Source organism: Dendrobium catenatum, unplaced genomic scaffold (assembly GCF_001605985.2).
Source record: "Dendrobium catenatum unplaced genomic scaffold, ASM160598v2 fragScaff_scaffold_1026, whole genome shotgun sequence".
NCBI lineage: Eukaryota > Viridiplantae > Streptophyta > Magnoliopsida > Asparagales > Orchidaceae > Dendrobium > Dendrobium catenatum.
This window is the reverse complement of record NW_021319488.1, coordinates 294,915-321,939: the sequence shown is the minus strand read 5'-3', so window position 1 is coordinate 321,939 and position 27,025 is coordinate 294,915. Positions and strand designations below refer to the sequence as shown.

General features: G+C 32.4%; 1 protein-coding gene across 3 annotated transcripts in view; it reads left to right on the top strand.

Moving 5' to 3' along the window:
- The first annotated feature begins 5,153 nt into the window (after positions 1–5,153).
- LOC110092572 (transportin MOS14) overlaps positions 5,154–27,025 on the top strand; it is a 132,848-nt gene continuing 110,976 nt past the window's right edge. The window contains exons 1-12 of one of the 3 annotated variants that reach the window (XR_002302599.2): positions 5,154–5,688; positions 5,774–5,872; positions 6,105–6,326; positions 6,414–6,563; positions 8,281–8,364; positions 8,459–8,518; positions 11,300–11,428; positions 11,683–11,744; positions 11,931–11,987; positions 20,171–20,294; positions 21,290–21,424; positions 25,356–25,436. Coding sequence is in view for 2 of the 3 variants with exons in the window: in XM_028698005.1 (XP_028553838.1) it covers positions 5,470–5,688; positions 5,774–5,872; positions 6,105–6,326; positions 6,414–6,563; positions 8,281–8,364; positions 8,459–8,518; positions 11,300–11,428; positions 11,683–11,744; positions 11,931–11,987; positions 20,171–20,294; positions 21,290–21,424; positions 25,356–25,436 (1,422 nt within the window). In the remaining variant the exon portion in view is untranslated. The remainder of the gene's footprint in view (positions 5,689–5,773; positions 5,873–6,104; positions 6,327–6,413; positions 6,564–8,280; positions 8,365–8,458; positions 8,519–11,299; positions 11,429–11,682; positions 11,745–11,930; positions 11,988–20,170; positions 20,295–21,289; positions 21,425–25,355; positions 25,437–27,025) is intronic. The other 2 variants (XM_028698005.1, XM_020817182.2) reach the window with 2 other exon arrangements.

Sequence of the window (27,025 nt, the reverse complement as noted above, 5' to 3'; positions counted from 1 at the left end):
GTCTACTACTAAAAGAAATTACAAGCTGACCTAATTAATTTTCTAAGTTTTTTATGGAAGCAACATGACTTTGCAACTAGATTTCTAACTGAATCACAACCTCTTATAAAGGTGATTTTCTCACTCTGATATATTATTTTAGTTAAAACCTGGGGGATATGAATATCTATGATTTACGATAGGTTTCTATGGATTATTCCACTTTTCTCCATGATTATGTTGATATGCATTCCATTTATTATTACTACCAATAGTATTATTTGACCAACTAAATTTATGGTGGTTCCTCCAAACTGAATTATAAGTATTGAAATAGGAATTATTTTGTATTCTAATTAAATTCGCATTCACAATCCCCTGCTATTACTATCATTCATTGAATTTAAATTATGCTCTTCCACTTGCATAGATAATTCTGATCCTAACCCTGAACTAACTCCAATAGTATCTAACTTCTTAAAATTTGCAACATGTGCAGTTAAAATGGATAATACATTTGATTCATACACATCAGCTACTCTCTTAGGATTCATCTTATCAGTAGGCCACTAAAATTTTTTTGTAGTAATTTCCTCGATAATTCATATACATCCTCAAATGACTTAGATATTAAATATCCTCCAGCTGCTATATCTACGATTGACCTAAGGCATCCTACCAATTAATTATAAAAAGTTAGAATAACAACCCAATCATGTAAAGTATGATGAAAGCATTTTGTAAGTATTTTCTTAAATCTCTCCTAACTTTCATAAATTGAATCTCCCTCAAATTGGGCAAAAGAAGTGATATCATGCATATGTTTTGAATTTTTTTTAAGGTGTGAAATACTTAGCTTGGAGTTTGTATGCCAACTCATTCCAAGTGGTTATAGAGCCCGAGGAAAAGGACTTCAATCACATTTTAGCTTTGTCCCTTAGAGAAAAAGTGAATAATCAAAGTCTAATAGCATCATCGTTGACACCATTGTACTTAAATGTTACACAAATTTTTAAGAAGCTAGCTAAGTGTAGGTTAGGATACTCAATAGGAGTTTTTCCAAACTAGAAATTTTAAATCATCTGAATTATGATAGATTTCACTTCAAAGTTATTATCATACTATCTAAGAGATGTATGATGATTTTGGTCTTATACTAGTTTAGACATCTCTAAACTCTATTTATTTTTTAAATTTTGTAAGGGTCCTTTCTATCTTAAAAATAAATAATAAGTGCCCCCTTACAAGTCTACTAAGCATACAATAATGATGCAATAAAATAAGAATTAATCTAACTAATCAACATGATACTTTTTTTATTTTATTTTTTAAAATTTAACAAATGTAGTAAAAAATAAAGATACATGGTACAAGTAGGTCTAAATATGCAATTAGTTCAATAATATAGTTTAAAAATTATAATGCACATGTTACTTACTTGACAACGGTGCAAAAAATTTTATTGTGGGGCATGTGGTTGGTTTTTGTTGGACTTGAGCTATGTAAAATGAATATGCCTAGGTTTTCTTTGATATAAAAATATATATTTGATATAAAAATAATGAAAGCATCCTAAATATGTAAGTATAAGTTTCAACTAAGTAATAAAGTGATAGAGAAGAGTGTCGATCCCACGAGGAAAACTTAGAGATTTAGTCAAACATATATAACAAAAAAACTAATTTCATATTCATTTCATTCATATAAAAAAAGATATAGGATAATTAGTAAAGGTAAATGTCGTCTGAAGGATCAATTGATATTCTCCACACTCATTCCTCCAACAATAGAATTTCTTATACAACATAGGTTAAGATTTTTTAAATAAAAGTATTTAGCACATTCCTAGCCTCCCTTAGACTATACTTTAAGAGGGAACTAGAGGAAGACACTCAAAAGTATAAGACTCCACTTTGAATGACTAAACTCTCTAAATAAAAAATATTTTAAAACTATTTATGCAGGTGTAAAAGTGGACTTTGGCACCACGGTGTCAACATGGTGACACCACGGTGGTATAATATGAACTAGTGCTTCTACGCTCTACTGCTTGCTCTGTAGTAGTGTTGTGATGACCTATCACGGTTAATGGTCAAACGGTTGCAACTTTTAGCTGAGTTAACGTGACTCCTCATTTTGGAAACTGCTCCATCACTACATTATTAAAGTTGAGTGCTGCAATGCTTGAAAGTATAATATGGTTCTATGCCGTTGTGATGATCGGTGCTTTGGTGTTCAAGTTCATGAGAATCCAGTGTTGCGGTGTGAATTTATTGCACAACGGTGTTGTGATGTACTCCAACATTGATCTTTACTCTATCATAGCACTGATCTTCTCCAAAATTTTGAGTAATTGGCATTGTAATGTCTGAATTAGGCGCGTGGGTACTGTAGATTCCAATGCTGTAGCGCTCATTAATCACTTGTGATTTTTTTCCTTTTTCTTGAATAGTTCCTACATAAAAATAACTAAAAAGTAGGTTTTCATTAAACTTTAACATAATAAATATTACACAATTTACATTTAACAATTTGCTCAGAGGAGTTATATAGATGTTTGACATGTGTCCAAAGCTATTATGCAACAAGGAGGTGGCATGTGCAAAGGAGATAATGACCTTTAATTATTTTCATGGATGGGAAAACTTGGGTTTGGCCTGGGTTAAGCTAAGGCATGGTCTGGGTTCATGAGGAGTTTTGGAAGATTTCTAAAGTGGGTTTGGGTTGAATGGGCTATTTAATGAACTTTTTCCATTAAGTGTTGTTTGACTATTCAAATGGTTTGATTGGTTAAACTTGGTCAAGTCACCTAGGGTGGACTATGGGAACCTTTTGGCACTATTTTGATCAAGTTTTGTGGTTTAGGCTTAGGAGGGTTGATGTTTATAAAGAAGGGAGCATTTATGCTTGTGTTTAACCAATTTAGTTGAGTTGACCAAGTCAACGCATAATGGGTTGACTCATGTAGGATTTAGGTGCGTTTAGGATGTCAATTTGATTAAGCTTGGGCAATGGTAGGAACATAATTAACCATATGCAATGGTATAACCCGAATTGTTCTGGTTTGATCAATTTATGGTTTGGTTGACCAGGTCAACATTCGAACAGGGAAGGTAGACCAATGATGAAGGAATCATTTGGAACTTTAAAAGACTTAATTTAGTGAATATTGATGAATAACTGGGTTTGTAATAGGTCAATGTAGGGGTTTGATTAATTAAGCTAGCTTGAGCTAGCTCAATCAGGTCAAATGGGTCAACCTATGGCTTGGGAAGCTAGGTTTGATGGGTTTAATATTTGGAGTCCTATGATGATTGTTAATGCAATGATTGAAGTCAATTAGCCAGTGTGATGTAGAGTACAACCAACTAGACATGTTGTATATAAATCAAGATTTTGAACAGATTGAAAGGTGTTTGAATTTAGGTTAAGGAGTTTGGATTTTTTTTATTATTATTTTTTTAATGAATAGGTATAGGGCATCTTGGCTAGTCATTAGACCCAAGGCATGATGATGTGCTCAGGGATTTAAGGTTTTGAATGACCTCAGCTGAAAATGATGCCAACGATAGATAACATATTAATATTAAAAAATGCAATTGTTTTACCTATACTCTCATTTTTCATCTCTGTAGGTGTGAAAGTGAACATTTACAGAACATATTCTTTAATGATCTCGCAGGTGAAAAAAAATGCTAGTCACCTAACGACTTCAATCAAGCATCAAGTTGATATTGACCTTTACATCCTTTATCTTTACTATTTTGTTCTTTCTTGAGTGTTACAAACAATTTCTTGTACCATTTTTTGAAACCTCCATCTGTTACAAGAATGAAGAATTGTAGAGCTAAAAGAGAAGTGAGAAGTTAAAGGAAATTCATTTGAGCAATAAACATTGATATCTTATTTATAGGCTAAATATCTACTATCATTTACAAAAGGATAATATCTAAAGTCAAAATCAACTTGAGTGTTAAATATCTAACATTAAAAATAATATTTATGAATGATATATGAATAAGTAGAAAGGAATATTCTTTATATTATCTTGTTTTTTTTTACAACAAACCTCCAAAATATATAAGAGAATCCAGAAAGTGAATGTACAATCAAATATTTTTGTAAAATCTAGTTTAGGCGAAGTCAACCTAGATTAAGACAAGTTAGCCCAACATATGCTAAGTCAACTCAACTCATTTTGTTTTGGTTAAAAAAAAACTCATTTCAAGTAATCAACTACAATATAAGAACTTATGCCAAGTAGACGAATACGACTTATCAATAGGCCCAAGCGAATAAGATCGTTGAAGTTAGGCCTTGAGACTACTCAAGTGGGCGACTTCCTTTTTATGAGAAATTATTGACCAGTCACAATCCATCAATACCCAATTAAGTGACTTTTAATGAGCTTGCCCTATGATTTCATTACGTAAAACATTCAAATTAAGCTATTATATAGCTATTTATCATTCTAAGTTATTTTCTATCTTTTTTTTGTTTTAAATATATCATTCTATTCTTTTATCATTTTTAATCTCCAAAATTTTTTTGTCTACGCCGAGGATTACACTGAGAATGAGAGACTCTCCTTAGCCCAATTACATTCTATTGTTTGTGAGCACTTTATCTTAACCCTTAATAGGGGTGTCAATATTTGACACGACCCGAAAACCCGACCCGAAAAATTTCGGGTTAGGGTCAACCCTAACCCGAAACGGGTCGGGTTCATCATTTCGACCCGTTTCAAAAATCGGGTCGGATTCGGGTTAACCCTTTGACTCGAAATTGACCCGAAAGTGATCCGATTTTGACCTGAAAACCCGATTTTGATCCGGCAACCCGAGATTGACCCGATTTTGACCCGTTTTTGACCCGAAAAGAGGAGATTGACCCATTTTGACCTGAAAATTAGCCATTTTTTTGGAAATGGATCATTCGGGTCGTGTCGGGTTGACCCGGACCCGAAGCAGGTCAGGTTCGGGTCAGGAAAACTGACCCGTTTTAAAAAACGGGTCGGGTTCGGGTTGACCCGAATAGTGCCGGGTCAGTTTCGGATTCGACCCGAACCCGACCCGTGACCCGAAATTGACACCCCTAACCCTTAACTTATCTTCTCAACATGCATATGTAAAAATCAACAAACCACTATTAGAGAATAGGAGGGGGAACACTTCCCTTCTGAACCATCGACGCGAACCATCGACGCGAACGGAACATTTTTTCACTGCCCTACTCTTCATACATCATGTCGCTCTTCCTGTTCGTTGTCTCACGGTTCCGAACCAAGCCCCCTTTTCCACTCTCTCGTTCCGCTTTAATCGTTGGATGGATTCATTGAATCTACCGTTTGCTCCGTGGTTGTAGTTTGTATGAGCTCTCTGTCAGGCGTTGCTCACTCCGCCCGCCTTCGCTTCACCTGCTCCCTTCTTCCCGACCACTTTCTCTCTCTTCCCCCGTCCCAAGCCCTGCTTCTTTTCTATTTCTTTCGGAATGAACGACCTCCGGGTTAAAGTGGCACAGGCTGTTCACGTGCTGAACCATGATGCTCAGTCCTCTAACCGCGTTGCCGCAAATCAATGGCTTGTCCAATTCCAGAAGATGGATGCCGCATGGGAGGTCGCCGCCTCCTTTCTCACTTCTTCTAGCGATCCCATCATATCCTCCAACTTCGAGGTCGAATTTTTCGCTGCACAAATCCTCCGCCGCAAGGTGCCTCATCCTCCTCCGAAACTCCATTTTTTCGCTTTATCGGCTCCTTACGTGCTTAGGCTTTTCATTTAATTCTTATGATCAGATCCAGAACGACGGCTACCACCTCCAGATCGGTGCCAAAGGTTCTTTGTTCAATGCTCTTCTCCTTGCTGCCCGCAGATTCAGCTTGGGTCCGCCCCAGGTCTCTCTCTCTCTCTCTCTCTCTCTCTCTCTCTCTCTCTCTCTTTCTCAACTCGTATTTGCTAATTCGATGTAGAAAGCTCGGATCTAGTTTCGTTGATTATTTTGATGTACTATCAATAAAAAAGAAAGTTTCAGTTTATGATATTATATATTGAAGGAGAAGTCCTTTTTGGATGCTCATGGTTTATGTTAACGCTGTCTGTTTGTTATTTTACCTGGCATCATCGCAGCTTTTAACTCAGATATGCCTCGCGCTCTCCGCACTCGTTTTACGGGCGGTGGAGCACAAGATGCCTATCGAGCAATTCTTTTCCAGCTTGAACGAGTTGCAGAGCCAGGAAAACGGCAATGCTGCTGTTCTGGAGATGCTTACTGTGCTCCCAGAAGAAGTTGAGGTCAATAATGGTGATGGTAGTATTGATGCGGGGAGCAGATTCCAATTCACGAGAGAGGTTTGCTGATAAAGTATTGCCTGTGTTTCAGCTACGTGAATTTATGGCCTCAGCTGATTAAATTATTGCTGTTGTGATTTGATGCAGCTTTTATCGCACACTCCCAACGTGCTGGAGTTTCTTTTGCTTCAGTCTGAACAAAATTTGGCCCTTTTACTTCAGTCTGAACAGAATATCAAGAACGGTACTACGCTTCAAGAAAAGAATAAGAAGATATTGCGTTGCTTGTTGAGTTGGGTGAGTCTGAGGCTTTTGCTTGTTGGGAGTGCTTATGGTGGATAACTTTGAGAATGCATTGCCCTCACAACTGATCGTTAGAATTGTCTGTAGTCCAGGTTAGCCATCAAAATGTGTCTAACAAGAAAATAGGCGATTTCCATTATTCAAATAAATAACCTCCAGGTCACAGACAAAAGCATCCTAACTCGAACTTCCCTCTTAATTGACATATATGGTGCACAGAGATTTTTACGGTGAATTTATGTTGATTAAATCATAAATTTTGTTGCCTCCTAATATTAGGGCTGTGGATTTATATCATCTTTATTATTATTATTATTTTTTGCATATTTATATTTTAAAATAATTTGTTGGGAGTGATTATGGTGGATAAGTTTGAGAATGCATTTCCATCACAACTGATCGTTAGAATTGCTTGTAGTCCAGGTTAGCCATCAAAATGTGTCTAAAAAGAAAATTGGTTATTTTTATTATTCATATTCATAACCTCCAGGTCACAAACATAGCAACCTGATTATTGCTACAACTTTTCCTCTTAGTTAACATATATGGATGGAAAAAAGTGTTTTATGGTGAATTTATGTTGATTTTTCAATAAATTCGGTTGCCTTCTAATATTACCGCTGTGGATTTATATCATATTTAATTGTTTTTCTTTTTTCTTGTATTTACATTTTGAAATAACCCCATGTAGTGGGACAAAGGCTTGATGTTGTTGTTGTTGTATTTATATTTTGAAATAAGTTGTTGGGAGTGCTTATGGTGGATAAGTTTGAGAATGCATTGCCCTCACAATTGATTTTTTGAATTGTCCGTAGTCCAGGTTTGCCATCACAATGTGTCTAAAAAGAAAATAGGCTATTTTCATTATTCAAATTCATAACCTCCTGGTCACAAACTAAAGTAACCTAACTATTGCTGCAACTTTCCCTCTTAATTTACATATATGGATGGCACAAAGTATACTATGGTGAATTTATGTTGATTTTTCCATAAATTTTGTTGCCTCCTGATCTTAGTGCTGTGGATTTATATCATATTTAATTGCTTTTTTCTGTTTATTATATTTGAAATAAATTGTGGGGAGTGCTTATGTGGATAGGTTTGAGAATGCATTGCCCTCACAACTGATTGTTAAAATTGTATGTAGTCTAGGTTAGCCATCAAAATGTTTCTAAAAAGAAAATAGGCTATTTCTATTATTCAAATTCATAATCTCCAGTTTCACAAACAAAATGCAACCAAACCTTTGCTACACTTTCCCTTTAAATTGACATATATTGGTGGCACAAAGAGTTTTATGGTGAATTTATGTTTATTTTTTCCATAGATTTGGTTGCCTCCTAATATTAGCGCCATGGGTTTATATCATATTTATTTTATTTTTTCCGTTTATTTATATTTTAAAATATGTTGTTATATTAATGAAGGTTGTCCAATTAATGTTCCTTTGTGAGCTGCCTGATGGTCTTTTTTGTAATCTAGTTCTTCCTGTTCATTCCCATGGTGATTCATATTATCGGTGAAGAGTTGTCATCTTCTCCTCATGATTTTGGTCCTAACAATATGAATATAATTATACTGTAGCCTATTGGATATAATTCACTTCTGCTACTTCTTGGAACAGTTTGCATAGATAATTATATCCACTTTCATTTTGTTATGTTGATTTGGCTTTGCTTCTCTTACTTGGCAAAATTTTTGTTATTCTTAGGTTCGTGTGGGTTGCTTCTCAGAGATTCATCCATCTGTTTTGCCAACACATCCACTCTTGAACTTTGTCTTTAACTCTTTGCAAGTATGTCAATTACACTTCAATCACAGCACTTCCTAAAATATTTTTTGTAACTTCGTATTTCTTCATTTAATTAAAATTTCTGCTTATGACAAAGGTTCCAACTTCATTTGATGTCTCAATTGAAGTCCTTATCGAGCTTGTTTGTAGGTATGAGGTATGTATTCAGATGCTTTTAAATTTAAGGAATTTCTCATAATAACTTGGTGTTGCTATTGTTATTACTGATCATGCAGAGTGATATCTTATCAGTATTTATTGTGCTTGCCTTTTCAATATACGCGTCTCTTCAGTTATTTTATGGTTTAGTATTGTAAAATGGTTCTATCATCAACTCAGACCAAGATACCGTTTGCATTGATTACCTTAGTAATGAAATGCAATATTTTCTGTAGTTCAGCTTATGCAAATACTCTAAGAAAGGTAAGTTTTTTTGTTTTTTACAAAGGCAAGTTAATACAGCTGCAATGATTGATTAAGTAAACAAGTTTATATTGCTCTCACTTTTATCTAGCTACTTTTAGAAGACAATCCCTTTATTTTGAAGAAACATAATGATTTGATTATGGAATGTAAAGAGCACTCAATCACATATATTCCTCTAATTTGACATTCCAAATACTCTTCAAGTATATTTGTAATGTTCTCTAATATATTTTTTCTTAACCATTTTTCCTGTGGACTTCTTAAGGATTCTAGAGTTATATTATTTATCATTTAATAAAGCACCTTTCTTCCATTATATGAAAAATAAGTTTATTTAAGAGACCAATACTTGCATGATCAAAATTATTTTTTGTGAATTAAAATTGTTGTGCGAGTGGCACAAACATAAAATTCAAGGACTATAATCTTAGTGTAATCAGAGCTTTTGCTTGTGTTTGCCTTTTTTTTTTTCTTGGTCATATGCTCTTATAGAGAGAAGTTTTACGAAGAGGCGTGAAATAGTAAACAGATAATAAGTATCAGTAAAAAAGTTTCCTATTGCATTATTAGGTTAATTAATCTGTAACGATACTTCTAGCTTTCTTATGATATGAAGGGCATACAAAAAGCTGCATATAAGGGTGTGCGTTTCTTTTACAATTGGAATTAAAGTAGTACAGTGGTGGGACTTTTGAGGATTTTGGATTATGTCATGGTTACGAGGGGTTATTAGGAGGACATTAGAGTTTGGTTTGTGATATGGTCGGCCAATGCTTGGAAACCAACAATGGCAGAGAGCAGCAATGGAGTGAAGAGGAAAGTAATAAAAGAAACTATGACAGCTTGATGTTCTCATTAAAGAAACTTCAAAGAATCACAAAAATGATTGAAGCTCTCAGCAAAGAGCTCAAATGGGGAAGAGGAAGAAATCAAACCATCTGCAAATTGTTGAAACCACAATTTTTTGTTTTCTTTAATCATCTTCATGTAGCTGTGTGGGATAAAGGCTTGATGTTGTTGTTGTTGTTTAATCATCTTCATGCTTGCATAACACTTGTGTGCATGGAGCATAACAAAGAAGTAACATGAACAATGACCTTAGCAATGGGGTGTCTAACCTTTGCATCGTTGCAAGTTGTTGACAGTCTTCTTCTCTCTATAATTTCATTGATAAAGACAATACCCTGTCCACCACTGGTTAGAGGTTGTGGGCATGTTGGCAATGCTAAAACTATGGAGCGGCTATACCCACCACTTCCTAATGATAACAAGGTTGCCAATAGGTTGTGGCTAAGTATGGTCGTCGGAGGTGAGTATTCTTCACCTAGAACATGGATCGATGATCAACATAGGGAGCCAAATTCTGTTCGAAGCAAAGATTGATGGCTCAAAAGTTTTCCGAACTTTGGCCGGTTCAAAGGTCAATGCTGAATCTTCAAGCCTAGTTGGATCAAATATCAATGATGAGGTTTTCATATTAATTTGATTGAAGATCAATGATTCTTAAGTAGTTCACCTGTATGTGTATGTGGGATTACCTACAGAATGCTGGCATACATTTTGTAGCTGATCTTATGACTACCTTGTCAATGTTTCTCCTTTACAACATCACCATGATGATGGTGGATATGTACCTAACAAAATAGATTACTGTATTTCATTTATCTTCATCCTATGTTGTCTTTTTGGTGCTACTACTTGTGTGTGCTTTAGATCACCGTTGTGATCCAAATGGTAGATGGGGTGCTCTCCTATGATGCTTAGGAGTGTATGGTTATGTGTTGTGAAGTTTAAATTTGAGTGGAAATAGGGTTTAAATTAGTAGTCGGCCAATCCAATTCCAGTAATTAGATAGGATCTGAAACCCTAGGTTCCAACCCTTATAACTTCTTCTCTAGAAGTCCAAATGATATGAAAAATCAAATTTAAGGTTAAGAAGTTAAGTTATGATATGTAGAATTTTATGATTTTTGATGAAGGCTTTATAATCTTATTTAAAATTTTTCTTAGACTAGTCTGAGATTTCTCCTTTTTGTCTTAAGTTTATAAGTGATTTAGGGCATTTAGAGTTTTAGAATTTAGTGAATAAGAACCCTAAATAAATGTGTAAAGATCAAATTTTAGGGTGCCTATTGGAGTCTAGTCACCTAATTGAATGCAATCTAAAACTAAATTAGTTTTGATCCAGTTTGACTGATTCTCACAAAAGCTTTCAAATGATTGGTTTGATTACTAGGAAAAAGTTTTTGGACTGGGTAATGATTAACTGGACAAAACACAAAAGAGAAGAAATACCAAAATAGAAAGTAAAGCAAGATTAATTTTACTACTCACCCAAGCAATAGCCCATAGAGTCTAAAAGTTTTCATTTGAGTAGATCTAAAATTGAATGTACGGAGTGTAATTTTAGTGCTTTTGATTCTCTGTTGCTACACCACTTAACTTGTAACAACTGTCTAATATTTCTTTTGGTTTTACTTTTTAACTAATCTATTGCTATTTGAATTTGAAGGGTTTGCCACAAGTTTTGCTATCTAGGATACCGTACCTGAAGGAAATACTTCTAATCCCAGCTCTTAATAGTAGAGATGAAAAAGTAATTGGCGGTTTTGCATGTTTGCTTTCAGAAGTTGGACAGGCCGTAAGTTTATTTTTTCTCGTTGTCACACAAGATTCTTCTTCAATTGATTTTAATTTGTTTCTGCGACATGCATGTGTAATATATATGAATTTTCTCTATAATGCAAGTACTTTATGCAGTTAAGTGCCTAATATTATACCGTGCTGTTTTATTAACTGGGGTATATAGTTCGAAAGAGTGGATTGATCATTTTAAGTGAACTTTCAGCTGTTTTTGGAAACACGACTGTTTAATTGTTCTTGTTCTAACATTAGGCACCAGCTTTGATTGCAGAAGCCAGTCCTGAAGCTCTTATGCTTGCAGATGCTCTACTGAGGTGAATATAAATTTCAGCTTAATGTTGTCATGAAGAAATAACATCTTTGGATTATTGTGTAATCCTTCTTAGCTTTTTAGATATCTATGGCATATAACAGGCAGTTCAAAATTTCTTGTTAATTTTATTATCATTATTCTCATTATGAGAGCTATATTGTGATTATTTGTATGCATTTCCTGACAGCTGTGTTTCCTTTCCGAGTGAAGACTGGGAAATTCCAGATTCAACCCTGCAATTTTGGTAATATATAATTCTTTTCTGCAGATGAACAATACTTAATCTGTAATCATGAAATTCATGAAATCAAATGCCTTAAGCTCTAAGCCGAGGTTATAGTATTTCTGGGATTTTATTTTACTGGAAAATTCTCTTTCCTTCTGTTTAATTTATTTCTGAACTTTTATGCATGCATCATACTTATGCATTAACCAAGGGTTTGTTTGAGGCAACTTTTTACTGCTTCACTTTTCCAATCTGCTAACACACTGTTGTTTAGATGCTATGTTTTTTCTGTTTTTTTAGAAATTTTATGACGAGAAGTAGCTTTTTATGACTAGATTTGTTAGAGTGCGGTAACTAAAAGAAAGCAGCTGCTCGGCTCTATCAAAATAAAAAAGTATTTGTAATACTCATTACAGTTAAAACAAGCTACTTTCCTATCAACAGCTCAGCAACAATTTTTATAAATAATTGTAGCCGCCTTAAACAAACCCTAATTTATGCTCTTCTTATGGTCATAATTTTCAATTTTCTACTATGTTATTGCCAGTTAAGAAAGGTAGAGGTAGTCCTAAAAAGACTTGGTTAGAAAATATTAGAAATGATATTTCTTTATTAGATTTAAATGAGAATTTGATTTTTATCAAGACACAATGGAGAAAAAGGGTTCATGTAGTCGTCCCCACATAGTGGGAGAAAGGCTTGATGTTGTTGTTGTTGTTGTACTACGTTATTTCCATGCGACCTGGTTACTCTTGGGTTTAATAAAGAAAGTACAAACTTAATTTGCATGTATGTTTTGTCTTTTTCATGGCTTTCTGATTGATCGGCTGCTTTGGGGATGATTTTAAGATGAGGTACATTTATTTAAATGATTTCTTAACCAGCTCTTGCATGGCCTTGTTCAAAAAATTATTTAAGCTTTTCTAAACTGAAATTTTATATGTTTTGGTCTAACGAGTCATTGGATTGATCTAAACTAAAACCGCATAATATAATCAACTCAATTATGAATTTACAACAAAATATAATCCTACTAATATTCCAACTATCTTGAGTGCTAGATTTTTTTTAACATTGTTTTTTATTTGTATTTAAACACCATATTGCACCTTGGATTTATGGAGATAATAATAGGCCTTGCCGGAAATTGGACCTAACCTTTATAGGATTGTCTTGTCGCTTGTGCTGTGTGCTAAATAAAATGCTCTAGCCGGGCAATGTTTGGGTTGGGTTGTGCTCATGCCAGTTTTGATTTTCCATCATCAACATTTTTAAGAACATGTGATTGTGAAGACTCTACCCATGTAGAACACAACAACAACAATAAGAAGCCTTTATCTCACTACGTGGGGTCGGCTATATGAATAATTTTCCTCCATTGTATCCTGTTAAGAGTCAAATTCTCATTTAAATCTAATAAAGAAATATTATTTCTAATATTTTCTAACAAAGTCTTTTTAGTAGGGCTGCAAGCAAACCAAACGTTCGATGAGCTACTCGTTGCTCAGTTCGATTAAAGCTTATTTGTAATCGTTTAATTAACTAAACATACAAACTTGAACAACATTTTTAATACTCGATCCTTAAATAAACAAGCTTGAACACTAATGTGTTCGGTTCATTTATGTTCACGAACAACATCATTTGATACTTGTGAACATGCTCGACATTATGCTCGATAAGAAGCTCGATTCGTGTTCAATTCAGAACTCGTGAATAAGCTCGATAAAAACTCGAATAATATTTAATTATAAAATATATAAAGATACATAATATAAATATTTTAATTTATTATAATATAATGATATAATTATTTTAATTAATAAATTTTAAATTAATTAAAAATTATTATATATATTGTAGTTTTAATTTCCTTACAAATGCTATTTTATTATATTACATCGTTAGATCTTGCTCGTTTGACAGCTCAGGAATACTCGTTAGATTTGTTCATAAACATACTTGTTTGATAGTTTAAAAAAATTTGCTAAATATGTTCACGAACAAGCTCGTTAAGGCTTGTTTGTTTAAAGCTCGTTAAGCAATAAACGAACCTAATATGAACCAAACATGAATCAAACATAAACACTATTAATTTAAACGAACCAAACATGAACCCAAACAATAAAGCTCGAATCAAACACGAATCGAACTTGAACAAGCTAATAATAAACGAACACAAACATGAACACTCACATACTTGGCTCGGCTCGGTTCGTTTGCAGCCCTACTTTTTAGATCTACATTTATCTTGTTTAACATAAGCCAAATATAATACATTTACTCTCAAATATATCTACCAATGTAGAACACCTTGTAAAAAAAATTATATAGGGCTTATTTGGTTTGAAGTAAAATGTTTATTCTAAATGCAGATGTTTTTAAAATGTTGTTGTTTTCTCCAGAGTAAGAAGAAATGTAGAGTAAAATTTTAAAGTATTTGGACTTCATCTTCTATTTCAATTTTGGTGTATTTGAAAATCATTCGATTTGAGTGATTTTCAAAGACATTATAAATTATGTGTCATTGTCATAGAGGCTTTAAAGATAATTAAGTATGAACAAGCAGTACGATTTGATGATATTTCAATATAAATGTGGAAATGTTTAGGAGATTAAGAAATTCTTTGGCTTACTAAGCTTTTGAATATTATTTTAAAGATAAAATAAAAATTACCAGATGAGTGAAGAATTGATATCTATTTTTAAGAATGAAGATGATGCATAAGAGTATACAAATTACATGGAAATTAAGTTAGTTTGTCATACATTAAAATTATGGGAGAGAGTAATTGAGCATAAGTTATGATGTGATACTAATGTTTCTCAAAATCAGTTTGGATTCATGCTGGGCGAGTCTAATACGAAAGTTATACATTTGTTGAGAGGTTTGATGGTGAAGTACAATGAGAGTAAGGAGGATCTACATATAATATTTGTTAATTTAGATAAAACATATGATAAAGTTTCAGTAGAAGTGCTTTGAAGAGTTATAGAAAGAAAGGATTTAATAATGCTTATATTCAAGTTATTAAGGATATGCATATATGAGCTGTTATTAGTGTTCAAACACAAGGTGGTTTGACCAAGTATTTCCCTATTTCAGTTGGATTACATGAAAGATTAGCTTTAAGCCTTTGTCTTTTTTGCTTAAGTTATGGATGCTCTTACCAAACATTTGCAAGATGATATACCTTTTTGTATGCTTTTTGTTGATGAAAATTTTCTTGTTGATAAGACTGGAGAGGGAGTCGATGGAAAGCTTGAATTATGGAGGTCAACCTTAGTGTTTAAATGTTTATGTTTTAGTAGATCTAAAACCAAATGCATGGAGTGTAATTTTAGTAATAATAAATCTAGTCATGGAATTTTGCATTTGGGTTAACAAGTCATCAAGAAGAGTGAACGTTTTAGATGCCTCGAGTTTATTGTTCAAAATGATGGCGAAATATATGGGGATATTGTTAGTAGAATTTAAGTTGGATGGTTGAAGTGGAGGAATGCATCAGGCCTGTTGTGTGATTGATAAGTAACCCTTAAATTAAATGAAAGTTTTGTAAGATGGTGATGAGACTAGTAGTGCTTTATGGCGCAGAATGTTAGCCTTTAAAAGAGAAACATAAAATTAACATAAGTGATGCTTACAATTCGATATCTTTCGAGTTTTACAATAAATTCGTTGTTATTGTTGTTAGTGATTTTTTCAGGTTGATCCGAATATGATCTAATTTATTTGAGTCATTTAAGCTAACTCAAAACTAACCCAAATTCTACACAACTTGACCTAAACCTTAATTTTGTGTGATGTTCTAGTTGGATTTACTTTTAGGTCTAATATTGACACCACGATAAAAAATTGCACATGTGATCTTACATAGATCGATGCTACACCCTAGTTTGAGGAGCCTTCAGCCTCTAAAAATTGACATACAAATTGTATCCCAATTGTTATTATCTGATTTGTCACATGTTGACTATCTTTCTACTACTTCCGACACTAAATTGTCATATAAATGCGCATTATGGCATAACATTGATTTGATCAGGTCACCTCTATTACAGCCATACTTTCATAAAATACTTTCTCCTACAATTAAATTGAGTGATGGTGTGTGCTGACATTTAGCTTCAAAATCTTAAGATTCTTCATCAATTTTTCAATCACTGACAATCCCATTCATCCTTCATGATGGCTGGCAAGAGGGGCATCGATATTCAACCAAGCATAAACTTGATTCAAACCACACATAAAGAATTTGAGTTTGGGTTAATCTGTTCAATATTCTAGTTATGTTCATGTCAATTTTAAACATTTTTAGTATCACTAGCTATTTTTTTTTATATAACATTATCTTCATCATGAACAACCCCAAATCTCAAGATCTTGAACATACTCAAAAAATATTTTATTAATGTTATTTTATTACTCTTTTCTAATCTTAGGATAATACTTTATTTTATTTTTATTTTTCACTCATTCATCTTAAAGTCCAAAACTAATAAGCTATATTGGGTACATAAATTTTCATTTTGAATGACTTGAAAATCTTTACAGTCCAAATAATATATATTTTTTATAAGAAATAATTAATTTGAGTTTTTTTTTTATATCCATTCTTATGAGTGATGAAAAAAATAATTAACTATTTATTTTTTGTAAATGAAAATTCGTATGAAATTAGAAATTCTTTTTACTTTGTTTTGTGTTTTTGTGTCCAATTTGGATAGTTGTATTCATTTAGGGTTGCGTTGACTCTATCCCTTCTTAATTTATCTGTTTTTTGTGTTGGGTTTGGGTTGAGATTGTAGTAATTGGATGTGACCTTTTTATAAAATTTTAATGCATTATTCTAACTTAGCATTGAATATTTTATCTCGTGACCTAGGTTGATTAGGGACTTACAAAGATTTAGGCGAAGATCTATTAAAGTAGTTTGGATTTGGATGGCATCATATTTGAGGTGATAGTGATCAATTGGGCATGACCATTTTGATTTGATTGGCCATGATCATGATATTATTGATGAGGGTATGACTGACTATCATGATATGGTTTATTAAAAATGAGAATATGCGTGATCATGATGGTTTAATTGATAATGATCCTGATGCGAATTAAATTGTTTACCCCTCATAATTTTTTGAATATCTTGGAACTCAAGTATCATCTTAAGAAGAGCAAGATGTATGATACCTCCTATCATAAGAATGTTCTTTAAAAGGATCATGATGGGACATATGTGCTACATATCTTATGCATGAGCTTAGTAGAATCTTATGATGGCATAGGGGTCACAAAGGTGTATTTGCATCGATAGGAATTTTATTCGAAATTGTTTGGAAAGAACTACTTGAAATGGTAATGAGGCAATAGGTGAAGGCAAATTGGAGTGGTGGGGGGAGTGCGAGTGAGTGAGGGTTTACAGGAGGTGCAATAGTGCTATTGTTAATTGGAAAGTGATGGTTGGTTGCCTTGTTTGTTGTAGACACCAAATGATGGGTGTCTAATCTTTGGATTCTACGAAACAAAAAAGGGACAATTCAATTGAGTGCCTCATTTTGGTCCCCTCTAGTTAACCATGAGACATAGTAGAGACGAATAATTTAGACACATTTCCTATCAACACTTGTCTTTGCTTTTACTAATTAGGATTGAGTGAGTAGAAAATTAGTTTATCTAAATTGTGACAAAACATATATTACATTTCATAATCCTCTAATTTATTCATCATAATCATTAATATGGAATCTTGAATAACTTAAGTTAAAGCTTCTAAAAAACTTTATAAAAATATTATACCTATCAAAGTCTTTAATTTATATTATTAACATTCTTTTTCTATGGTAAATCTAAAGCTAAACATCTGATTTGCTATGGTGTAGGAAAAATTGAGTCAAATGACTAAGGCTCAAACTACTATTTTCCCCTGTTAGAAACAACAATTATTATAATATTTGATGAGCTAAATGTTTAGTGAATAAACAATTCTAATAGTTCAAATATATAAGAAAAAAAAAATATACCATGCTGATCATTTGAACCAATGTGAGCATTATTAGTATTCATAAATGTGATTAGCCCACTACAACAAACTTTAAATCAGAACATTTCTCTTTAGTTAAGTAGGTGAAAGATTCAATTATAAGCATACACACAAATGTTTGCAAGAAATTAAATTACTACTAGTAAGCATCAATACATTCGAATACACTATAAGCTAGTTAGATGCTGTTATCAAATTTTTTATTTTACTTTCATTTGCTTTCTTATTCTTACCCATCTTTGTTTTAGAAATATGATATAATGGTTGTATAAGCTTTGACTTATTTATATCATTTTTGACGTCACCTAGCTTGTAGGTCATAATAACCATTCATAAGATTTGAACTTAACCCATTATAGTAGTTGTCAATGACCACTCAATCAAAGTTGAACTGTACCATCTCAATTTTTCATTATCGAGAGTTTAGAATCCCTTTTGTTTTCTAATGAGGCTCACATTGTCAGTATTTTTCCCTCTTGATGCATAAGTATAGTTAGCTAACGTATTCTACATTATATGACCTTTTATAGACTTTCTTTGTTTTTACCATTATTATCATAAGCCTTTAAACTAGTCAAAATTGTTATGCACCTACTATGAATCAACCTTTATTAACATACATCAAAGATAAAAGAAGCATGACATGTAAAGTCAACATCTAAATACTTAAATATTCCCCCTATTTTTATAAGCAATTTTATGGCTTGAGTTAAAGAGAAATATCTTGAATTCACTTAAATTAAAAAAAAAATCATATAAATGCATAAATTTAATGATAAAATTAAGTGCCAATAACATGCTCAATATGAAGTAAGTGTATGAATTTTTGCATAGTTATTTAATATAATTGGAAGAGTTTACAAATATTAGGTCAACGAATAATTTATTTTCTAGATTAGAGATGGAGTATCTCACTGCAATTAAAGCATTTTCTTTAGAGAGAATCTTCTTAGTTATATGTCCCCAAAGTCTTTGGGAAGAATTTTCTTAGTTCTATGTTCCTAAAGTCTTGTTCTTTCATAAGCAAACAAATAACTATAAGTTTCTCAATTTATAACAATTTCCTATGTAACATTACAATTTCTACTCAAAATAACCTTAAATATTTTTTGTGCTTCGAAAGGATTGCTCCTCATTCAAGTCTTAAGCCTAGCAACTTGAACCCAAAGCCACTTTGTCGTGGGAAAAACAAAAAAACTGGATTTTACCTTCTAAAACCTACCTCTATTTTTCTACTTTCCTTTTCTTCTTCCCTTTCTTCATTTCACGGTTAATCTTGGAGCCCTCCTTTTTTGTCTAAATGACCAAGTGAAATTAAAGTCTTCATGAGCTCATGGCCTTCATCATCATGACAGTCAGATTAGATGATAAAAGATAAGCAATAGCAGCTCTCTAGAAATCCTAGCCTGCATCGTCAAGTTGCATCATTATGTATCTTTACTTTTGTACTCGCCAATTGTGAATGATGATTAATGTAACTTTCTCTTAAAAATAATGGAATTACGAGTGAGGATCAAATTCTATTTAGAGGGGACAACTGCAAAGGTGCATGAATCCTTTCAAATTATGAATATATTGACTTTCTTATTTTTGAATTTATAAAATAAAAATCATAAGAAATTAGAATGGCAAATAAACATTGAAATTTCAAGTTGATGATACACAGATGTATAAGAATTAAGAATATTAAACAAATATGCATAAATTAAATTTTTTAAGTTCTGCGGAGTTGGAGGCTTCAACATTGAAATGTGCATTTGAAGGAGCTATGAATAAATTTGGTTCAATAGATCTGATTTTAATTTTTGAGCAATCTCGTCAAATTAAATAAATGGTTGTATAGCTCCGTTTTTTTTTGATGAAATTAACCATAAAAAACAAAAGGTTGAATAGCACACGATGTCATATTTTTTAAAGATAAAAGGAAAAAGGAGTTCTACGTAAATTTGAGAAGTACAAGTTTTGATGCATTAAGATGGCGGGAAGCTTCCTATTTTTTTAGTGGAGGATAAAAATTAACTTCTTCAAATATTCTTTCTGTTTTTCATACTTTTATTTATCTAAATTTTCTTTTAAGGTTTTTTATGTATTCTTATTTGATATCTCATCAATATATTTACAGTTTTTACATTTTTAACGTACTTGCTTATGCACCAGGTGCAGTCTTGCAAGTTATCTTCTTGGCTTGGATTTGAGCAAGGCAGATAGCACAAATAATATTCTAGACGTATTTTCTCCTGTATTCTTAACATTGCTAGATGCACTTCTATTGCGTGCTCAGGTTTCTCTCTTCACCTTGATATTCTTCTCTAGTACTCTCCCTCCCGTTTGCCCTCAGTCACCCTTCTCACCCACTAACCCACCCCTTACCTGCTTATGGTTAGACTGGTGCATTTCAAGTATTATTTTCTAGGTTCTATTTCATACTAGTTATTTTGATATTTTGTTAGGTCATATTCATGCCCAAGTGCCTAACAAACTATCATTTTCTTTTTTTTTCACTACTCGTGTAGGAACAAGTTCTTTTGTTGGTTATATAATACTGATTTCACCTTCTAATCTATTTATAGATTCGCCAAATTAGCTGATTTAAATAGTATTTATTATCATCTGCATTATTGGCACATGAATCTAGAATGCCTTGTTCAACTTGTTACATGAAACAGTATCATTTTTTTGCTTGTTTGTACTAAAAACATAGGTTATTATTTTTTTTTTTTTGTGATATCCATCCTAAGTATGTAATAATTGACAGTTTCAAATTTCATTTTGGAGGCATTTTTCTTGTGACTTCCTCCTACTGGGAAATTAAAAATTTAATTATAATTCAAAATTATTATATGCAATTTTTTTTAATGAACTATTCGGAACAGGATAAATACTGAACTATTTGTGAGATAAATATTTGCAATCGACCCATGTGTTCTGATGTTTTATAACAATAAATAGCTTTCCGTGTGATCACAACCTGTCAACCTGAATGGCAGCGAACATAATTCCTTCAATACTCTTTTGAAATCATAAATAACTGGCATTTTTAAATTTTTTTTTCTCAGGGAATTATACTGAATATATTTTGAGATTATTTCCCTTTTTGTGAGTGAATCTGAAGTTAGAAGGTGGGTTACATGCAATTTAGCTGTACTGAATATACTCTTAGCTTTTTCCCCCTTTTGTAAGTAAATGTGAAGTTAGAAGGTTGGTTACATGCATTTTAGCTGCTAATTTTTCCTTTTATTCTTTTCCCTATCTTAAACCGGTCACTTGATTTGACAGGTTGGTGATACTGTATGTACTGTAAACAATGGAGCATTTGTCATTCCTGATGGACTCATTAACTTTCGCACAAATTTGGAGGAAATCCTAGTAGATATCTGTCAGCTTCTGGGACCATCTATATATATGCAGAAGGTGCTTGAAGCTGAATGGCTTTCCTAGTATGTAGATTTTTGTTGTCATTCAGGCTAATAGCTTTTTGGTTGGTCGTGCAAGTTTAGATGCCTTTTATGTTGGCGAGTGATGAGTCTCGATATGGGCATAAGATGGAGGAAAAGATAGGAATTTTCAAAATTTATTTTCTATTTTTCATAACTACTGTTCATAACTGTGATAATGAGCACTGTTTTGAGGCAATGTTCATGTATGATGGTATTGTAGCACTACCTTAGTGCTGCACACACTATAACGAGCCAATAATCTAAGTTTAATTATTTTGTTTAGAATAGGTTGGACTTTGTTTTTCCTCTTTTACATGGGTATGATTCCTTGTTTTAACAGTCTAGGTTTATTAGGGACTTATGTTCTATAATGCGTTTGTAATTAGTTATATAATACGAGTAAAATTTTTTAAGTTTTTGTATTTGTTTCAATACCAGAAGAGGAAAAAAAGACTAAATTCTTCCTTTGGTTTGATCCCAAGAAATTCTTACTGTCAATGCCAGTGAAGCAGAACTCGATTGTCAGGGTTAAGATTCAGAGCGATGATACTTGATAATTTATCTGGATAGTTGCACAAATGCTGAATGAATTAACGCACACAATTAGTAGGGGATCAACGTTCCCAACTTAGATTTAGAAGTATGCATATGTAACCTTGGAAGAACCAAACCAAGCACACGCTTAGGAATGGCCAAAATTTCATTAAGAGAGCATATTTTATTATTCAATGATAATATCCTAATACAAGTATGAGATTTCGTTATCTACATAAGCAGCATTCAAGACTAAGAGGTTAGTAACCAGTATATAAAATACTAATGTCCTTAAGAGTTTTCAACTTGAAACAAACATTCAAGACTAAGAGGCTAGTAACCAATTTATAAAATACTAATGTCCTTAAGAGTTTTCAACTTGAAAAAGGCATTAATAAACAGAAGCGGGTGGCTGCAGGGGAAGAAAGCTAGGATGGCAAGTGGAATGATCAACCTAGCTTGCTAAAAATGCATCCAATCGAAGTTTCTGAAGTTGTATGATAATGATGCATCAATTCTACCGGCTCATAAAAAATAATTTATTGTTTTAGGGCATTGGAAGAAATAATTATTCATTTATAAAATAATAACCTGATACAAGCATGTATTTAGAGAAGGGCCACAAAACATGGCAATTAATGGGAAATCACAATAAGAATATCCTAAGGATATATTTAGAAGAGGCTGCAGTGATGCTAAATTTCAGATATGACAATCTTGATGACATTTGTGCCATGTTTTTATAGAAATTGGCAGCTATGCATTTATCAATGGAGCGAAGATTTTAACATATAGGCTGTTAATATGATACTTGTTTCATTTTCTATTAGTTTGAAAGTTTTCCAGATCTTTTTTTTTTTTTTCAGGATGAGTTAATTAAAAAGAACACATTTATAGAAGCACCACTATGCTGTGACTGTATGATGTTATGGTATTTTTAATATACTAAGTGTGTATTTATGAAAATTGCTGGTGTAGCTTCTTGAAAACCACGTGGACTTCATGTTACCACCACTATGATTGTTTTACCTTTTTTAGTTCTTTTTTGTTGTGTGATTCCCCATTTCGAATCCCTTCCAGTCGACTATGTGGTGTAATAGAGACGAATAGTCTAGTCAGACTCGTTTTCTAACAATATCTCCCATGATTATTCTTTTAACTTAGATTTGAGTGAGTAGAAAACTGATCTGATTAAATTATCACAAATTGTATATCATCTTTTAATTGATTCATCATATTCATTGATATAGAAGTGTGCATAATTTAAATAATCAAAATAGATTATAGAGCTTCTAAAACTTTCATAGAAAATTTTTATATTACCAAAATCATTAATTCACATCATGCATGCTTTTTTTATATTACATCCCATAATTGTGCATCCACTCATAATACTAGGTTCAAGTCCCTGTCTATGACCGCCTACTTTTTTTCTTTTTTGAAAAAATAATTATCATAATATCTAATGAGTTATATGCTCAACTAGTTAAACAAATTTACTATATCTATATTGTTCAAATATATTAGAAAGAAGTAATAATATGCATGCTGAACTTTTGAATTAACATGAGTAATTTTTTTTTATAGATATTACGAGCTTAAAGCTTTGATAACTTTTAAGAAAGTTGACTTTGACATTCAGCTATATAAAAGACATAATTTTAAGCTAGTAGCATGAAGTATTGTAAAAATATGTAATGAACTTGTCAAAATTTTAAATCATAAAACACATGTACAAATTACTTGTAGCATTTTGATTTTCATTATCATTACTAACTATTTCCTTAGAAATGTCATAAGATGTCTATAGGCTTTTAGTACTTTTAGTACATTTATATGTTTGGTCGTTGTCTCGATCGTTGCCCTAAAAATCATTGATAAAATTTTGACAATTCAATACAACAATTATTAATGGCCCCTGAACTTTAAAGTATCAACTTTGTAGGATCGAGAGTCATGAACCATTCTTTTTTTTTTTTTTATAAAGGCTCATCTCTTCAGAGCTTTTGCCTCTATCTATGCAGGTTATCATAGTCTACCTACTTATTCCATATGATATAACTTTTCATTGATTTCTTCAAATTTTATATCATCATCATTAACATTTTAAATCTCATTGCTTAGCATTAATGTTCAACTTTTATCACTTAATCTATTTAACATGCATGATGAGTAGACATCTTATGTGAAATTCAACATCTATACATTTGAATGAATAATTTAAATTTTCTTGATTAAAAATATATTTAATTTCTTTAAATAAGTGATCCAATAAAAATTCATTAAACTTGTTAAATGCATCATATCATGCTCAATATGAAGAAATAACATCTTGCAATTTAATTAAATTATATAATTTGACAATTCTTAAATACTAGGAGTTATTTGCTCTTGATATTAGAGATTGAGTATCTCACCTGAATTACAAGATCATTTTTAGGATGAATATCTTCATTTCTATTGCATCGACCTCCTATTTTTTTGTAGATAACCTAATGAAAATAATTTTCTCAATTCAAGATAAATTTCTAATTTGTCTCGTCAAAGTCAAATAGGTTAACATCAAACTGTATTTTTTACCTCATGTTAATTTCTCCCATTTAAGCCTTCAATTCTATAACACAAATCCAAACTCAATCTATTGAAGAAAAAAATTAGGATTCTTTCCGATAGTCTTGAATTCTCCCTTCCTATTTGTTTTTTTTTTCTCCTTCTTCCTCTCTTTTTTCTTCTTCTCTTTCTCCCAATTTTCTTCTTCTTCTTCTTCCCTTCTTCTCTTCTTTTTTCCTTCTTCATTTCTTTTTATTTCCTTTTTCCTTTTACGTTCATATTTTCTCTTTTTTTTCTTCTTTTTTTTAACGTCTCGATTTGCTGTACTGAGCTCACCCTGCCCTTTTTTATTTTTCATCTTCTACCTCTCCCTCATTTCTTCTGTTATATATATATATATATATATATATTCGAGACGTGTGAATTGTTGGACATAATTTCTAGAAGAAATTTTATCTCACATTTTTTTTTTAAATTTGAGTGTTACATGCTGTAGCTCCTCTCCACTGATCTTGTGGGTTAAAGTTTGACTCTAAGAATGATGTTTGTCACGCATCTTCTGCAACATAGGAAACTATCACGTGCATAATTCTGAAGTAGCAGTTTTATTATATTTTATTTTTTGGGCATCCCTTGTATACTGAATTATGTCTTTTAATAATATTAATGATAAGTCACATTTATAGCATCTTATTATTATTATTTTTTATCGAGGCATGAACTATTTCCTACTTATCAGTTGGTTTGTGCAAGTATCTACTTTTGTATTCAGTTTTGCATTAAAAGTGTATGTGCATTTACTTGAGAAACCTTTCTTGTAGCTTTTGAATGATGGATGGACCACTTCAAAATCATCAATTCCTTGGTTGGATGTGGAAACAAGATTGTTTGCACTAAATCTGGTGAGCACATCTACTTGTGATGGCCATTCATTTTTTTTAAGCTTCTGAGATGCAGGGTACTGAATAATTGCTTTTGATGATTTAATTAAATGTGTTCCTACTGCCCTCTTCATGCATTATAAATCATTTGTACTGATCTTAGTCTCTGCTCGCTGCTCCATGGTTTGTCCATGCACTAGTGTGATCTTTTGCTTGTTCGCATATCTTGGCTTCTTATAGTAATAACAGCGAATTTGAATGCTTAGATGTTTTTCTCAATTATTTTTGATAATTATCTTGAATTAAGAATAAACTTCCAGAATTCTTGTTCTTAAATGGCCTCACGTGCACATATGCTTACAAAGATCTATTAGAAAAATTTCACACGGAAATCCTGCTTACTGGAGTAAAGGAAATTGGTGCTAAAAATTGGGCTTGGTTGGCATGACTTTTTGTTTTGTTTTGTTTTTTGTTTTTTTAAATTTTGGACAAAACATGTTTTTAAGTGTGTCGTGAGTGTTTTTATTTTTTCATTAAAAAAAAAAAAAACAAATCAAGTTATTTAAAAATCACTCAAGGTGACTTTTAGGCATTTTTTCTTATTTTCAAAGCATGAACTTCCAACCATCCGACCTTGCAAAACCTGCCAGCTAGCTTTGCGCCAACTTTTGGCCAGTTCATTGACAGCCACGGGCCTAGTTGATGCTCGCCGTCAGCCGACTCCGCATTGAAGTTGACAATTTCTACATCTGGTTCAACAACATATCCAATCTCGACACCAGGCCACTCTCTTCCAAGCAAATGATTCATGTGATGATAATTAAAATAAAAACTAAAAGCAAAAGTAGCTTATATTTAAAATGTTATACATGTTTTTATTTCATATCAAAATATAAATAGAATAAAAATAAAATAAAATAAAAAAAAAATTAATACAAAAAGGGATCTTAAATGACCGTTAAAGTTTAAACCAAATTTGATTGCTCATATGCATCATGCAACTTCTTTTTTCTTTTCCTTCACTACTTGTTTACAGATGTTAATTGTTGTTTGAGCATGTTATGAACTATTAATTCCTAGTGGATGCTGCTACTTAGTTCCAAATATGTGGCATACATCTTAATGCATGTTGCTGGTTGATTTCAAAGATAACTTGGGCTTTGAAGGATGATTTCTGGTAGGGTCCTTTCATCATGCCCAAAAACATATGCCATGATAAAGATTCTCAACTCTGTGAGATAAAGCTCACATGTGTACTTGCATGTGTGGCAAAGCATAAAATCCAGGTTATCCAGCCCATGCATCAAGCAGGACCCATGGAAGCTGGTACATCCAAATAGAAGTGAGCTAAGTAATCTAAGGTGATGTTGGTGTTTGATGTGAGGCGCTCTAGTGACTCAGGCGACCCAGGATCTAGGTTTTAGATCAACTTTTGCAAAAACCTCAAACTCTATTCTTGCATGTGCATGTTTGATGCGAGCAAAAATTTGGGAAAAGCCCCCAAATTTTTGCAAGCAAAGACTAAACTTTCCTAGGTATTAAAAATTACAAAGATTGCACCAAAATAGACAAATTACAATAAAAACAAACTTTAATATTATAAAAGACGC